Source organism: Hibiscus syriacus, unplaced genomic scaffold, assembly GCF_006381635.1.
Source record: "Hibiscus syriacus cultivar Baekdansim isolate YM2019G1 unplaced genomic scaffold, ASM638163v2 tig00110213_pilon, whole genome shotgun sequence".
Lineage (NCBI taxonomy): Eukaryota > Viridiplantae > Streptophyta > Magnoliopsida > Malvales > Malvaceae > Hibiscus > Hibiscus syriacus.
The window spans coordinates 1,704,417-1,719,447 of NW_024062630.1; the positions used below are offsets into that span (position 1 = coordinate 1,704,417).

At 34.9% G+C, this 15,031-nt stretch overlaps 1 protein-coding gene across 2 annotated transcripts; it reads right to left on the bottom strand.

The window, feature by feature from the left end:
* Window positions 1-234: 234 nt before the first annotated feature.
* Window positions 235-13,211, bottom strand: LOC120113901 (probable E3 ubiquitin-protein ligase ARI7). Of its 2 annotated transcripts, XM_039134958.1 has the most exons (15): window positions 12,795-13,202; window positions 11,337-11,461; window positions 10,838-10,943; window positions 10,621-10,711; window positions 7,731-7,903; window positions 4,430-4,534; window positions 4,207-4,295; window positions 3,182-3,289; window positions 2,802-2,892; window positions 2,591-2,680; window positions 2,393-2,440; window positions 1,553-1,624; window positions 1,384-1,483; window positions 1,168-1,294; window positions 235-836 (listed from the first exon to the last, which is right to left on the bottom strand). In XM_039134958.1, the coding sequence occupies exons 1-15, from the start codon at window positions 12,984-12,986 to the stop codon at window positions 635-637; spliced, it is 1,719 nt and encodes a 572-aa protein (XP_038990889.1). In that variant the 5' UTR covers window positions 12,987-13,202; the 3' UTR covers window positions 235-634. The 2 variants fall into 2 exon arrangements, with proteins under 2 accessions (XP_038990889.1, XP_038990890.1); XM_039134959.1 differs by lacking the exon at window positions 1,384-1,483 and having other exon boundaries at window positions 1,168-1,307; window positions 1,550-1,624; window positions 12,795-13,211.
* Window positions 13,212-15,031: the final 1,820 nt, after the last annotated feature.

Below are 15,031 nucleotides of genomic sequence, written 5' to 3' on the forward strand. Positions count from 1 at the left end.
AGGTTTATAAATCCGGTCACGGTATCTTCTAGTCCAGAACTACCATCTGACCATTGAATTGTTAGTATTGTGTTGATTGGTTTGTAGTAAGGTTTGCTGGTGGGATGAGATGTGCTAATGGTGGATGAATGGCTGATGGAACCTATTGGATGCGCGCAAGGGAATTTGGTGTTGTAATATAAGGAGGTTACAACAATTTATTTATCATACTGCAATGAAAGTAGTCTCATCTGGAGTCAAGCTGAAAGCCTTTGGCTTGCAACGAAGAGTATAATCAAGTAGAAATTACATATGAATACATTGGGGAGACAGCAGCTACATGTAACAAGGTTTCAGCGTACAGTTTAACATGGAGAGAAGAACTATTATATACATTTTCACACGGGAAAAAACATAGATACACAGTGAACTCTCTTCCTCCAAGCATCATCGGTTTCTCGGTGCTGCTGTGTTTGTGATGTATCCCCCTCCCTCCTTTGGCAATGCCAAAAACCCTATGCCTTGGTATGCCAACGTTGATGCCTATCCGCCCAGGCAAATGTATCAGGTGTAGGTAATGAGAATGTCAGGCGCTGCCTGCAAATTTCGCAAATGATGGCCAACTTGACGTTTGTAGGGAACAATATTCACAAGATCAATGGCCAGAACCATCGTTATTTCTGTTAGAGGCGCTGGATCTATGGGTTGAAGCTTTGCCCTTCCCACTTCTTCCCCTACTGTTACCACCTCCCAAGCTCTTTGAACTCCCCATCCTGCTGCAGGCTCCACGAGAGTTCACGTCTGATAGGCCATTTTCTAGAGCTCGAACTAAATTCTCAAAGTAAGTTCGAGTCACACTGTTGTCATTAAGTTCAAGCAATTAATTAGAAAAAAAAGTTGATGTACCAATTCTCTGAAAAATGCATAAGGGTAAGAGAGAACACTTCACTAGAAAGTTCAATATAAGGATCATCTTTGCAACCCCAAACATGGACCTTGAATCAGAAATGGAATATACCAAAAATAATAATGAAAACCATATGCTTCCAGCACAGTAGCTTATTTCCATGACAAACCAACCAAACAGACAATTTCTTTAATAAAACTTCATGTTAAGATTATCACACTGTACTTAAAACCGAGTTGCATAGACTTTAGGTGGTAAAAATAATTTAAAATGAAAATTACCTGGTCAAACCAGCAAGTTTTGAGCGAAACTCATTAAAATCTTTTAATGGTGCCTCTGCATTGAGGTAAACCTGAAGTTCCTTCTCAGCACATCGATGAAGTCGTTCTAACCCAGACTCGGCCTCGCCTGCAAGACATATAGGCAATTAGTGCTAAGTGAACAGGAATATAAAGCAATAGCTTATGTTATAGCAATAGATGGAGACACATTATTACCCTGTAGGTATTCAAAGAACTGTCTTTTAGCATGTTCCTCGCCTGGTAAATAATATCCATACGCATAAGTCCATTTCAGGACTCTCCTACATTCTATTATCTACACAAGCAGAGAAGCTACAATGAGCTAAAGCATGTAGCTAGGGACTAAGAAAAGTTTGAAATATACCTGTAGCCATGCCTCAATGATGAACTTCAGCTGTGAGTCAGGTTGGCACTGTGTCTCACTCAGCTTCTCAAGCTACATTTACATGTAATTGTCAGCAGTTCCCATAAACTAAAATAATAATAATGATCATAGTCTGAAGCAAGATAGAACACCGTCAAGTGGGAAGGAACAAAATTATTCATCTTGCTTCCTCTCCCTTCTCTGCTTCCCTCTCTTCATTCTGTTATTAGCGATTTTTTATATTGTAATTACTATTTGGTATTTGTTTTATTTTTGGCAGGGGAGATTGAAACTTAGAGGGGAGGTAGCCAAAATGATGGAGAATGGGTGGCTGAGAATGTCTCACCAAACTCTAAAGAAGTAGACAAAGTGCACTAATCCCACATAAACAGGAAAGGGAAGGTCTTTGGCAGCTGCACATCTTATTATACATGTCTTTTGGGGAGAGGAATTTTCCACAAACCACGAAATGTCTCAACGTTAACAGAATATTATCATTGGAGAACAAAAATAATGTGCAACATAGTGACCTCATTTTCACGATAAAGGCATTTAAAAATCCCATTAAAGGTTCCATTGGTTATACAAATCTTGACATTTCAAAACAAGTGATACTGCCACACTTTGCAGACTGAATATATAAAACTCAGATGACAAGAACATGCAAATTTCATGAATAGAAACATATTAAAACCAGTGGTGATGGATTATAAACTTATCCAGAGTTTTTAATAGTCTTCAAACCCATCTCCATGACATCCACAATAAATGGTGCAAAAATAATTGAAGAGACCAGCATCGACAAATAGGAAATCAGTAATTTTAAGAAGTTTGACTTACATGCACGGACTGCATTTGCTGTAGATCAGCCATTGCCTTTTGCCTAGACTGCATAAGTCAAGAGAAGTTTTAACAAGACGTGTATTCTCAATTAAGTATATAGTGGCATAACATCCACAAAGTATTCCAGAAAATAAATTTAAGCAATCAGAAGAAATGGGCCAATAAATGCCACAAATTCTACAAACTAATACAGACTAATTGGTTGGTTGCCCATCGTTCATAATAGTGTGTATATTTCTCTACAGATAATTTAGCCATCTCTCTTCGTTTGTCCTCTTCATTAAACTGTAAATAAATAGTGTTGATCAGAAACACATAAAAAGAGGGCGGCTAAATAATGATGCGCAGTGAACAATGACAAGCACTGAGAAATGCTGACTGCAAGAATAAGGAATTGTTTTCATACTGTGCCCTCCTTTTTTTCTGTCTCGTAACGGTTGCAAGCATAATAACCACCAGTTACCTCACCATGATCTGCCCATGCACCACGGCAAAGCCTGCATACATAGGTGGTCAACTGACAAACTTTTATACAAAAGAGAAAACATACAGTAAACACAAAAAGAGTAAAAAGAATTAATTTGTTTTTGCCACAATCTTTTTAGTATGGTCGTCAAGGAAAATTGTCTCTCTAGTTGAGTAGATCGTATAGCTAAAGAAAGTAAGGAGCCGTAGCAGAATTATATATATAAGTTTTCATTTGGAAAAAAAGGGGTACAAATAAGGTAGTGAGGACAGACAGCAATCAAAATACAAGCAATGCACAAGTAAAAAGTATAAGCTCACCAGCAAAATTCAAATTTACATGGTGGTGTGCATGTCATATGCATACATCCGTGGTTCTTCTCAATTGGGCGCTTGCATTTAGGACAAGGCTTGGAATTAGCCAATATCCTGAAGATTAAAACAGGCATATTTATTGAGAAACATAACACTTTGAAAATAAAGCATGGTATAATATATAATGCAGAACATCAATTTAGTAATTGGACAATCACAAACAAGTCCATTTGTAGAAGGGGAGAACGAATAGGAAACTTCATTTCAAGAAAGAAATTATCAAAGACATTCACTTTGTTCACTTAAAATGTTTTAGAGAAAGTTAAATAATATGTAATTTTTTATAGGAAAATAATATGTAATTTAGAATATAAAATTGACAAATTAGCTACCACTCAGAGTCTCAGACTCATATGTGTCAGATATGTGTACGTATCTGATACGAGCATGTTCAGTTTTTCTAAAGTTTCCATTTATTTGAATATGGGTCAGACACTTGTATCGTTCATGAATACTTCAAGAAAAATGAAGGGTCTGAGTAACATAGCATATTTGTATAGACATATAAATGAGGAATATTTATTTCACTACTTCATTTAGTATCAAAATAGTTAAATTCATAAGGCAAAAATGATAATCTATAACTACAAACATTACCATTTCCACAACCCTCTAATGTATCATCTGACCCCAATAACACCCCTTCACCGCTCCACAATAATCCCTTTCACATTTTTCTGATATCCCAACTTGTGTTTATAAGAAATGAATCTGGGGAAGCTTTCCCGAATGGCCTAGTGGCAATATCCAAAATAAGGGGTATTCATATAAGCATTCTACAGACACTGTTTACTTGTAAAGATAGTCCTTCACATTTAAGCTCAGCAGAGAGGGAAGTGAGAATAAGAAAATTGCTTCTGTTAGGTGGGCCATTCAGCACCAAACTAACAAGTAACAACCCCTCTATTTGGTATGAATTAAACAATCTCACTCATTAGAATAAATCTAGTAACTATAATCCTGTTCCATACCAATTCATATTTTCAGACTCTACACTGTTTTTCAGTATCCACTTGGAAACAGTTTCACAATCAACAGGACGGTGAGCTTCCTCAGAGCACTGCAAAGTAAAGTTTACATTATGGGTCAAAATTCCTGTTTGCAATATAAAATATGAAAGAAGAATGAAGCGGAAAGCCATATGCATGAATTGTTAAAAGTACTCTAAATAGAAACAGCACCAAAGGATCTTACATTCCAACAAAAACTATATGAGCAGTGACAGGTAACATCATAGTTTCCACTACCAAAAATAAAATCCACAGCGTAATCACACCCAGGTGCAGGACACCATTTGGTCTGCAAAATAACACAAAAGAATTGAAATGTTTATGATAGCAAGAAGGCAAACATAAAATAATGAGAGAAAAAATAAGCTATATGTTTGCTCTTATTAGTCATTTTAGTGCAGAATATATATTGAAGAAATATAGTAAAACTGAGAAGGAACATATCAAATCAATACATTCATGGTTCTAATCCATGAAAAGCTCGAGGAAAACCTATTTATGAAGCTATATTGAGAGAAATATTAGCAATATTTTCATATACCCTTAACAAAGACACAAAAGAGAAGGAAATAGTTATGAATTACAAGAGGTAGTAATTAAACCTCCTGTAATTACAAGGTAGTAATTACACCTCTTGTAGTTACAAGGAACTAATTCCCTAGACATTTTTGGTTGACAAAGTGTAACAATTCAGGGGGGAGCACTAATTTTTTTTTGATAGGAAAGGTAGGCCTCTTTAAAAACCCCCTTCATGATTAACGGATCACAAGGTGCTCCTTAATCAGCGGAAGGAGGAAAAGAGTGCCTCATTAATTCATTGATAACCACACGTTACAAAGACTTAAAACAACCATACAATCTATAATTCAAATAAGCAACCCAAAACCTAATAGAAACCCAACTAAAAACCCAGAGATCTATCCAATACCAGCCTTAGCTAAACTGTCAGCCTCAACATTGGCAGACCTAGCAACCCATCTAATACTACTATTCAGGCCATTAACCTTGCCAACAATAGCTGTCACAATGTCTAAGTAAACATAGGGACAACGGTCGATGTTCTTGACCCAATCCACTGCTAATTTACTGTCTGATTCAACAATTAACCTTTCCTTAAACCGCTGCTGGAACGAGTCAAAGAAAGATAACCCTTTCATAATTGCCTTGAGTTCTAACAAAACAGGAGGACCTGGACCAGCAGCCTCTTGAAAAGAGCCCACCACCGAACCATCATGATCTCTAAGAATGCCCCCAACACCACTCTTCCTCCAATCTTCAGTCACAGCCGCATCCACATTCATCTTAATAAACCCTTCTGGAGGTTTAGACCAGGACACAGTTTTGATAATAGGAGAGCTTAATAAGGAGCAGCAATCCCCAAGTGAAGGGTCACAAATAAGAGAGTCCTTAGGGATAGATACAGCCTTGTAGTAAGCTAAGAACCAAGCCGCCAGTCTACACCTTGCCAAAAAGAATAAATCAATCTGATCTACCTTTCCCCCCTCGAACACAATTGCATTCCTACCCTTCCACATTGTCCATAAAACCACCCCCGGAATGAAGGACCAAATTTTCGAATTAGGTACCAATTCATCCCAAGCGACCATAAAGCTGTGAGCATTGTCATGAAAAACTGAGGAAACTCCCCAGAAAAACAAAAATTTATTCCATAAGGACCACACCACCGAGCAAGAAAAGAATAAATGTGCTGAGGTTTCATCCGCCTCTCCGCAAAAGGGGCAAGCAACATCCACAATAGTTGAAACTCCTATCCTCTTTAGCTCAACTTTAACTGGCAATCTTTGGTGCACGACCTGCCACAAGAAGACCTCCACTCTAGGAGGCACCGTTCCCCTCCAAACATACTTCTTCCAAAAGGGGTCTGTTATACCAACAGGCCTGCATGACTTAACACTCGAACTAACAGTATAGACACCTTCCCCATTACCAAACCAGACCAACCCATCCGATAACTCCTGAGAAAGAGGTATATTGTGGATTAGGGTCATTAAGTCAGAGTACTGAACCAATTCCCATTCACTCAAATTCCTTCTCAAGTTAACATGCCAAGACCAAACTGAAGATCGAAATTCCCCAAACTCATAAAGCTTCCCATTCTTATTTATAGACAGCACATACAACCTCGGAAAAATCACTTTAAGTGGGGAGTCATGTGCCCACCTATCCCACCAAAATCTAATGCTCCCTCCATCACCCACTCTGACTTTAAAGTTGCTACGAAACTTTTCTCCAAACTGATCATTTTTGAAGTGGTTGAGGACCACCGATTTCCAAATCCAAGAAGCATGTGTAGGAAGTTTCTCGTTAAACAGCAGTAAACTGGGATCCAAATTATATTTACAACAAATAACCTTCTTCCACACTGAGTCTTTATCGTTAGCAAACCTCCAAGACCATCTCCCTAAGAGAGCTCTATTCATCAGACTTATATTCATAGCACCAAGACCTCCCACACTTTTATCGGAGCAAACTTTTGTCCAATTGACCCAATGGATTTTCCTAGCCTCCCCTCCTCCTCCCCATAAGAATCTGGCCATGATGGAATTCAGCTTAACACTCACCGAAGCAGGCATCTTGAAAAGGGACATGAAATAGATAGGAAGGGAACCCAAAACTGCCTTCAGTAATACCAACCTCCCTGCCATTGATAGAGTCTTCGCCTTCCATCCGGCTAGCTTTGAATGAAACTTTTGAACTACCGGATCCCACAACATCATAGAGTTTCTCTTAGCACCAAGAGGCAGCCCTAAATATTCTGCAGGAAAATGTCCTACAGGACAACCAATAGCATTAGCCCACTGAAGGAGCACTAATTGGAAATTGAATAAAAATGTTTCAAAGTCATTATGGCATAATTCCCTCATTTCAACCCCTACAAGAACTGAAGAGTGGACTTGGGGTGCTCCAATTGCACTCAATTCATTGGGACCCACTAATTACAATGTGTAATTACAAGCGATTACACCCAAATCCAATTATCGGGTGGTTTTCAAAACTACATCTGTGTTTTTGTTCAAAAGAGTGTGTGTGTGTGTGTGTACATATAAAAAACTTCGTTGAGAAGAAAGAATTATAAAAACCAGTAAGCTGGCTGACAAATGTGTTTTTTGTTTTTATATAAATAAGCTAGAGCAGAAATAAGATAATGTGGTTAACATCTTTTTTATGCAAAACTGCTGAAGCGAACAACCAATTTTCAATTCATCTCCGATTAGATACAAACCATAAGGCACTAAAAGCCAAAATACAGAATCTTACAACTGCAGTCCCAACGCAGAGGTACCTCGTCCTTCAACCCAAATGATATAAATGAAAAGGAATAAAAAATTATATATGCATATATGTAAGGAGGCAATTCTGATAAATCTTTTTGCAAACTTTAACAAGTGAAGGGAAAGTAAATGCACACTTAAAATGCTCTACTCATGGGCAATAAGTCCTATTACTCAAAACATTTTAAGTACCTTCCTATTGTCTTCAACATAAGATCTAATGAAATAACGAGAATACTTCTCTCTATCTTCATCAGAAGCCAATACATTTATCATATCTTGACCAACAACAGCAGCACAGGATGGATCAGGACATCGCAACATCAAACATCCAGGACCATCATTAATGGCTGTGCTAATATAACCTAAACAAGGAGAAAAATTATATATATATATCACAACTATAAAAGAAAATTCCACAAGCATAAAATATGGAAAGGTTAGTAAACGCACAATGTTCAAATATTTGCAAATAGCTCTCAGACAGGAAAAAGTCATTGAGAGGTAAACCATTTTCTTTACCAAATTAAAAATAAAGCTAGAATATCTGAACAATATCCTGGTCTACCATTGAGCTTAAAATCATATGAAACTAAAGTACAACGTAGATAACCATGTAAACAATAATTTTTAAACGTACATGTCCTTTACCCCTTCCCAGACAGCTTAGATACGAGAACCCAATGCTTTAAGACAAAAACTTCCCAAATCTAACCAACAGCTTTCAATACAATACTGAAACTGAAAATTAGAGAGGGAAGGGTCCACTAGGGCATAAGCCTATATAGCAGCATTAATAATAGAACATAACTTCTACATAGTGACAAACATTGTTGATCTTGCTTACACAAAATTATCTAAAAAGTTCATTGGCCATGTATAAAATATACAATATACATGGTATAACAGCAACAGGAACCAGCAGCTTAATTATATCAATAGTCTAATTTCCACAAAGTTTCTAGATGCATGTGTCCCCTAAAATCAGCAGGCACCAATATTGATGGTTGCAATGTTGATGCCAAGACTCTTTAAAGTATATTGATAATCTCTAGCAAGAGTTTTCTTATCTTTCTTTCTTCCAAATACTTTTACCAGTTCCTCGTGCAAATTATCAAATAACCATTCCTTTGTGACAATTCTTGGGAATGATTTAAATCAATATCAAGGAAAAAGAACGAGAATAGAGGGGAAAAGTCATTATTACAAACATAAAGCAACAAAGGGACCCTGTCTACTTGTTTGGAACATGTTACCAACTTCCAATATAATAGTAAGAACCAGAATAGATAAATCAATAAGGAAACTCCCTTATTGTGCAACTGATAACTTCTTAAGCATTGGAACCCACAGGTTCTGGACTGTACCTGACACTGTCCTAAATTCAAAATCCCAAAATCATTTGGGAGGCTCAAAATAATGGCATTTATAGATTCAACTGAAAATATTATCTATTCTATCAGCCAAATGCCTAAAGTAGCTCTTTGATAGGAACACAAGAAAAAAGGATGACGGAACAAGGAAATAGCTTCCAAAATGAATGGAACAGCTGAAGAAATTTCATTAACAACCAGGACTTAGAGATGCTACAAAAATAATTAGAATTGTGTCCAACTAGAAACATTCCAACCTTATCTTTGATAATTAAGCAGTAAGGAGCTTGAGAAAACACGGAACTTAGATTTATATTCCACTAGGGGGGGGGGAAGTAAACTAAATTATACAATTGAAGATAAATAAAGTTTTCTTTTCTCCCAGAACCGAGAAGTAGCTTTCTTTTCTTGTACTTACTTTTTTTTTTTATAGGAATAGAAGGCCTCATTAAAAACCTCCCTCATAGTTGCCTCTTGTAAGGAGACAAATAGCGGAAGGAGGAAAAGAGTGCCTAAATATATAAATAACCCATAATTACATAAGATTCCAAACATTACATAAAATTACCTAACATAGAATCATAACCAAAATAATACACCATAACCACTACTCATAATAACAACCTCCTCACTCACTAACCAATTCCTGACATAGAATTTTGGGGGGGGGGGTTGTTAGATGGGTTGCAAGGACAGCTAACATGGATGCTGATGCTTTAGCAAAGGCTGGTTTAGGATGATTTTGATGTTGTTGGTATTTTCAGATTGGTTTTTGCTTCCTGTTAGGTTGGGGTTTACTTATTGTTGTAAGGGTTATTTGGATTTATTTTCCCTGGTTGTAATTATTATTTTCTAATGAAATATAAGGCACTCTTTTCCTCCTTCCGCTGATTAAGGAGCTTCTATACAAGCTCCATTAATCATGAAGGAGGTTTTTAATGAGGCCTTCAAATCTTATAAAAAAAAAGATAACATTAGACTGCACAACTGTCTTCTGAATTTCTGTAATCAAATCAACAAGGTGAACCGGGCAAAGTTCCGGGCTGTTGATCCACTTCACAGCAAGAAACGAGTCACTTTCCAAAATCAGAATTCCTTTGTCCCTCCAAATTGACTCAAAAACACTTCTAACCCCACTTTGATAGCAAAAATCTAAGCAAGAATAGGAGAACAAGGTCCTAATGCTCTAGAAAAAGAAACCAGCTTGTTCTTTTCGACATCTATAAGAACTCCACCAATACCACTTCTTCTCCAATCAAAGTTAACAGCCCCATCAACACTTACTGATCTTTCCTAAATTTTATGCTTCTAATTTTTGAACAAACTTCATAAAAACTTTAAAAAAAATAGAAAATGAGGAGAGAGAACCAGGCAAAGAGTAGAAATTAGTGGTCCTAACTCCTAAGTTAAACATTTTATTCCCTAGAAATGATCTTCCTTTATATACTAGGCAGGATATTCATGTCACTGCCACTACCATATCGTAATTTAACTCGGGCCTCAGGTAGTCTATTGGGACAAAGCAATCAATCCACCAGTTTTGAAACCAAAATTATTAACAGTTCAGATTATCACAGCAAAGGGATGCTGCTGATTGCCACAAAATGAAACAACAGTCAAGAAATGACACTAAGAATAGCAGACATTAACTGTGGAACTTTTAAGTACCATGATATGAAAATAAAAGGTGTGGTTGAATCTCAACTGACCTGACCAACAAGAGTTACAAAAAGGATGACCACATGCAGCAGCATGTAGCAGATCACAAGGATGGGTATCAAAACATATCCCACAAGTCATCTGCCAAAATAAGAGATGTGAAAAAAAAATGAAAGACAAACTGTCCAAGAATGCGCAGCAAACAAGCACTGAAACTTCTGGCACATAAAATAGAAGTTAACTCTCAATCGAGTTTGCATCACTTACTTCGCTACCATGAGGAAATGAAACTGCACAGTTATCCAATAAGCCAACAGACCTGCGAACCTTTTCCTCATCTGCAAACCATTCATCATGTACTTTACTGACGTTCCTGCAAGCCCAAAATAAACATAAATCAATTACAACATCAAGGCAGCCAAATCAATCATCATCAAGATAAAGTAAAAATATATGCATATTAACCAAAACATTGAGACAAAATTCTAATCTTCACTCTGCATTTATATTGCTGCAGTTAAAGGTCCATTAAAAATAGGATTATTATGCTATACAAATGGCATTAACTCCACAAATGGGTTAAAAAAGATACCACATGTTCCACTCATTTATCTTTTATTTTAAAAAATAATAAGAAGAACATGTGCCAGTGTACCAATAATAATACTTACAAATCAATTTTCAACCAGTGAAAAGCTCTACAAGTTTCGGAACAGAATTGAAGAGATTATGAAATACAGAAATTATACCAATAGTGATCACTCACCAGTTATAATGGCGTAGTAGAATGCCTGCTTCAGCCTCTGAGATGGAAAGCACAGTAGATATCCTAGTGATGTCATCCTCTTGACGTTGATGAATATCTACTTCACTCAAAACGGTATAATTTTGCTAAGAAAAGAAGACACGTATTTAGGACAGGCAGCTTCAAAAAAAAAATTGATTAACAGAACAGGGCTCGAAATACACAATCTTTTATGTAGAAAAGGATGAAAAATGTTAGAAGCTTGTAGGGCAAACCACAGTGTTAATAATCAATCTTACAGCAAAAGGAATGAATGCATGCAATACAAGTAAAAAGAACTTATGACTTTTTTTTTTTATAGGGCAACTTATAACTTATGTAAAACACTTTAATTAAAAAATCCATAAAGAAAAAGTGTTCCATTCTCAGACATTCAATTCTGCCAGTAACTATGTAACATTAGAGAAAAAAGTAAGGTTTTAAAGACATTCACTGCAGAATGTCAAGTATATTCCCATTAATGCTAACAGTAGAGCAGCACAAATACGGTTAAAGAAAAGGGTCAGAAAGTTAACCAGTTTAACAAATAAAGCAAGTAATAAGCATCTGCATGTTGGATTTCAACTTGTATTAAGAAGTAGCACCCAGAATGATTGCATTTTTTCATTATGTTTAACATTAAATTGTAAAGCGTAAACATTACCTAGGGTGCAATGAATTGTGGAAGGAAAAACAAATATGGTACCCTTTTTTCCATCTGAAAAAGCATCTAATACCCATTAGCTAAAAGTAGCAAGGAATACGCCATAAACTTCTATCCGAAAGTAAAATGATTTTGGAGTAGAGACTTGACAGCACGTCTTTGACTAAGAACTTTGATATGGTCATTCAACACCTAAAGAAACTAAAACTCAAGTGGCCCATGGAAATTTTACTGAATCAACAGGTTATGTAATCATTTTATTCTGCAATCTAATTTAATTTCCTTTCCATGTGGTAACATATGCAATATAATATGATCCATTTTCATTCGCTCTGTTTAGTAACAAACTTAGCGCTGCACGTAATCCAGCAATTCAATATCTAGTAAAATTTATATTTGTGAAACAAAAAAAACTTCAAAATCTTGATTATATTTTGAAATGTTGGAAAAAAAAACAAAATTAAGCATATTAAGGTAATCAATGTTTGCAAGCATTACCTCCAAAAGATACTATAATTTGTTCCGCAAAAGGCAAGTGCAGTTCAATAATCACGTGGCCGAAAAAGATGAACAATTTGAATGAAATTATAAACTTTCAAATTTGCACGAAATATTCTTACATTTGACAATCATGTTTAACCAAAAGCAACTAGCATTAACAAATAGAAACATAACCCACAAAATCAATACTGAAAAAAAGTAATGAGCTTTAAATTATAAAGGAAAAATTCTAAGCAAATAAAGTGAAATCCAAAGGAGGAAAAAAGAACAAATACCCGGTGACTGTGAGAGGTAAAATCAACGCAATCATCAGAATCATGGTCGATAAACTCGTAGCCAGCGTCATCGGCATCGGAATCATCATCGTAAGTAGCAATGGATCCAGCATCATCGTCGCCTTCACTGTAGAAATCGTCTTCCCCCGATTCGTTGGCATCGTTCATATAGAAATCATCATCCGATTCCATCTCCCTGCTGCTGCTGCTTTTCCCCCTTTCCTCCTCCGATATATGTACCAAAAATCAAAATTAATCAAAAAAAAATGAGAGAGAGCAAAGGAAACCAAACCCTAGCAAGAATTGTGAGATGGTGTGAGATCCATGAAGGAGGAATTAATGGTATATGAGTATAAGTGAATGGGAAGGAAAAAAGCAGATAAATGGGAATCAAAATTCAGATTTTTAACATCAAATTAATTTTAGGTTAAACAGCACTCAAAAGATTTATTGGAGTCAATAATCTCTAAAGAAAATTATTAAAAGTTTTAAGTTGACATCTCTCCTTTTTTAATAGATTGTGAGTTTCATATTTATTAGAAGTGAAAAATTCACTTCTCTACCTCTTGGATAATAATTGTTCAAAATAAATTAATTTAATTGATTAACATATATATATTTGAATTAATCATTAATATCTGATATATTGATGACTAATTTAGATAGATACTGCATAGGGGACTCTTCCAACTCAGTTTATTCCATTCGCAAACGTCAAAAATCAAATCCCAAATATTAATTAAAAAATATAATATTTCATCACACTAAATCAATTAATTGTTGGTAATTGATTAAAATATATTATAAACTCATTATTCTTCATATATTTAAAACTCATCAAATTTAAAAATAATTTTTTTTACTTCTCCTCTTCTTAGGCCGTAATTGTTCAAAATAAGTTAATTTAGCTGGTTAAAAATTTCACTTCTCCTCCTCTTAAATAATAATCGTTAAAAATAATTATATATTTAAAATTAAAAAACTGAAGTCTAATTATCAAATTTAATTCCATTACAATAACATTTTTATTATATGCTGTGAAAGTAATATTTTTATTTTAGAATGTCACATTATAAAATTTAACATGTTAATTTATGAATTAGATTTAATTTTTAAATATAAAAACAAAAAATTAAATTATTAAAAAGGACTAAAAGTCAAAACTATTAAAGGATATAGAGCCTTGGGTATATTTGAACAAATTTGGTTTGAAAAAGTCTATTATGCCAGCCTTAGACGTGCACTTTTAAACATGAGAATACGTGTAAATATCTTAAAACTTATAAATATATCACAATTATGATTACGACAAAGAAATAATAAAATGTAGAGTAAACCCGTGAAAACAATCTCTTAATTAAGAAAATATAAAATGATCGTTTAATTAAAAATAATAATTTCTTTAAAAAATAATAACAAATGACATAACAATTAAAAAAATTAACATGATAATAAATTTAATGTTTACCATTTATAATTTATTTTATTTTAGTTATAAAAATTTAATTATTAACATTTTAATATCCTATCATTTTAATTCCTCCTCTGAACTCATATTTTATTTCTTCTCTTCCACGTCTCCAAAATCCAAACCAATAACAACTCTGATAACATCCAACAAAACTTCTAACCGTTCTTCAACATATTAAGTCCCTAAATATGGAGAAGTCCCTTGACGTTGCAAGTGGGGATAGACTGAACGGGATGAGTAAAAATCGTCTTTATGGGAGTTTTAAATTAATATATATTTTAAATATTTTTTATATTTTTAATTGATAATTTGTTTTCTCCCTAATTATTTTATAAACTTAAAAGTTCACCCTTAGCATAAGATCTTATGTTCCTCACTGCTTGCAAGTATGGAATTTGAAAGATCCTTCAAAGCCTACACACCTTTACAGGGATTATAAGGGCTCATCACTGTGTCTTAATATTTTTGCATTGCAACAATACCAGAAGCACTAGAAACAGGAAAGCATCGTCTTATTTCATACATACTGCCGCGTTATTTGTCTGTTCAGGATCAGTGTTAAAATCCAAAATTTTATTAACTTCTGGAACCACAAAGATCCCCTAAAGTCCGGTGCTCCAATTTCATTTGTTGTCAAAAAAAAAACATTTACAACTAGAGCACTCTCATATTCCATCTAATCGCAGTTTTTCCAAACATACGATGCGATTTTGTTAAATAAATTTAGAAAATAATATAAAATTTAAACAAGTTTTCTTACTTTTTC

Bases quoted from the DNA above. Each gene is read 5' to 3' on its own strand.
- LOC120113901 (XM_039134958.1), bottom strand. From the start codon at position 12,986: ATGGAATCGGATGATGATTTCTATATGAACGATGCCAACGAATCGGGG. The intron at 4,535-7,730 runs GTACTTAAAATG...GTTATTTTGCAG, and splicing joins ATGTTGAAGACAATAGGAAG to ACCAAATGGTGTCCTGCACC. The intron at 1,295-1,383 runs GTAATAATGTGT...TATGTCTTGCAG, and splicing joins GTTCTTTGAATACCTACAGG to GCGAGGCCGAGTCTGGGTTA.